Source organism: Octopus bimaculoides, chromosome 15, assembly GCF_001194135.2.
Source record: "Octopus bimaculoides isolate UCB-OBI-ISO-001 chromosome 15, ASM119413v2, whole genome shotgun sequence".
NCBI lineage: Eukaryota > Metazoa > Mollusca > Cephalopoda > Octopoda > Octopodidae > Octopus > Octopus bimaculoides.
In genome coordinates this window covers 4,025,836-4,028,179 of record NC_068995.1, presented here as the reverse complement: position 1 = coordinate 4,028,179, position 2,344 = coordinate 4,025,836, and the positions used below count along the sequence as shown (strand labels likewise).

Below are 2,344 nucleotides of genomic sequence, written 5' to 3'. Positions count from 1 at the left end.
GGTTGGTACTTTATATTTTGGTTCCAAAATGAAATAAGAAGGCAAAGTTGTCGGGCATATTAAACATTTTGGCCATTTAATCGCATCGAAGATAAATGAAGCCCAACTACTATTTAATTAAACGAGCATGCTTTCTCTCCTTTTCTTTCATTCCCTCCTTCCCTCCCTCCCTCTCTCTCTCTCTCTCTCTCTCTCTCTCTCTCCCTCTCTTTCTCTCAATCACTCATTAATTTGTTATAGCCTCCAGTATTATGTTACAGACAGGCTGTAAACAATCTGTTACAATGTATTAATTCGTGTGCCAAATGGTGAGTAGTCAAACGATATTCATTTACCATAAAGCGGCACGCGAATTATGTAACTCCTGTTCATAGTAAATTCTTCATACACGACCGTAGTAGAGATTACAACGGTTTGTTATGTTGCCTAAAAGCAATCACGTGACTAATTTCGATTATCTCCTCTCTTTGCCTCCCGAAACCATTATTTTGCGCGTTTCAGCCTAGCATCAAGTTTAAAAATAGGTTTTTACGTCTGAAAAACGAGCTGCGTGCAAGAATACAGGAGAATGGCAGCTGCAGTCATGAAGCTGACGAGAGAAACATTATGTGGATGCCATCTTATAAGCGTTCAACAAAATAAGTCAGAGACTGACAAAAAACATGCAAGGACTATCAACTGTTTCTTTCTCCCTAGGCTAACTCCTGGCAATCGAATCTTTATAAAAATGCTTCTAATATTATCGCCATTTTTCTTCATTCCAGAATGCTATAGTATATGGCTAAGCAATTAAAACTATTTCATACCAGTGACTAATTTTATTTTATTCCTCATATAACGCCAAAATCGTGTTATAAAACTGAAATAGCTGTCAGCTGTATTACTTCTGTATTTCAATATCTATCTTAAATACACGCCAATTCGCTGAAACTTAGTGGTCAGTTTTAATCCACTCTTCAAAGAGTAATTAACAAACCTGAGTTTCAGTAAAGTGAAAGAATATTTACATTAATACAAATTAATTAACGTAAGTATAAAAGGAAATATTCTCGAAGAAAAGAAAAAAAGTTGTAATATAAAGTATGACAGTGTTCATCAATTTGTAAAACAAACAGTAACAACTTTTAAAAGGAATCTCAAATTGACACTCACAGACTCCTGTCTTCTTTTATTAGTTTCAATTTAAGGTTTGTTTTTTGCAGCCATATCTTGTATTCTTCCGATACTTTTTGTGTTTTGCTCTTATAATGAGTTCCATTAACATATCTGTAAAATAAATGATAACAGGGTTAGAAGTCAACTCAAGACTGGGTAAATGACAATTCGATCAGTGGTCTCGTCAACGGTATGACTGTAGCTTTCGATCCACTGGTTCTAACTTTCTAGCAATAATGTGTTTGATACAACCATCCCCACCGACCAGTGCCAAGGCCCACACCTTTTCTTTTAATGAAGGTCTAACGGAGTAAATCGCTAATTAACAACACGTAACTCCTGAATGTGCATAATTATAATGAAGGGATTTCTAGCCGTGACTGTTCCATGCTTATGTGAGCATTGGGTATCTTAGACTATATAGTCTAAACTACCTCGTATCCCATTTTCAAGACGGTAGGGCTTAACTTGAGAGGGACAAGGGCATTAATTCTAACAGATTGGTACATTCAAAATGGCTGATTTTTTACTTTCAGTTTTCTTTTAAAGGTGAAAAAAGGATATCAAACATCTAAAGAAATCATTACAAAATAAATGAAATAATATGATTTCTTATAGAGATATGCATTCACTCCCGTATGTATATTTAGTTCTAGTCCTCATAGCTGGGTGTGTGATAATCAATGAAATATGATAGAATAAAAACTGTATAAAAATACAAATATGTTTACTTGTTTTTTTTTATCTATATAAGAATGTCTTTGTTTAAGTACTAACGCATTTGTAACCCATTCAGTTTTCCCTTCACATCTACACACACACACACACACACACACACACACACACACACACACACACATATGTGTATATATATATATATGTGTGTGTGTGTATACATTAGTGTCCTATTATACGCAGATAAATAATTTTGACAATTTTAATTGAAGAGGCTATTGTGAAGAAAGATGTATCCTTTCCTCTTAGACATTACTAACTTGACCTTGTCAACCTCCATTGTAGCTAACAAGTGTATATCATGATATACAATGATACGACCTGAAATAAAGGTTAAATGTGAATGAGACCTTGAAGCAGAAAGAAAAGAAGTAACAGTTTCAAATCCACCTCCCGCTCCCTCTCTTTTTCACATGTGTATTTACAAATATATATATATATATATATATATATA

General features: G+C 34.1%; 1 protein-coding gene across 2 annotated transcripts in view; it reads right to left on the bottom strand.

The window, feature by feature from the left end:
- LOC106882733 (inter-alpha-trypsin inhibitor heavy chain H5) overlaps positions 1-2,344 on the bottom strand; it is a 38,836-nt gene that overhangs the window by 7,328 nt on the left and 29,164 nt on the right. For both annotated transcript variants that reach the window (XM_052973158.1, XM_014933504.2), the window contains exon 4: positions 1,153-1,266. In XM_052973158.1, the coding sequence (XP_052829118.1) occupies positions 1,153-1,266 (114 nt within the window). The remainder of the gene's footprint in view (positions 1-1,152; positions 1,267-2,344) is intronic.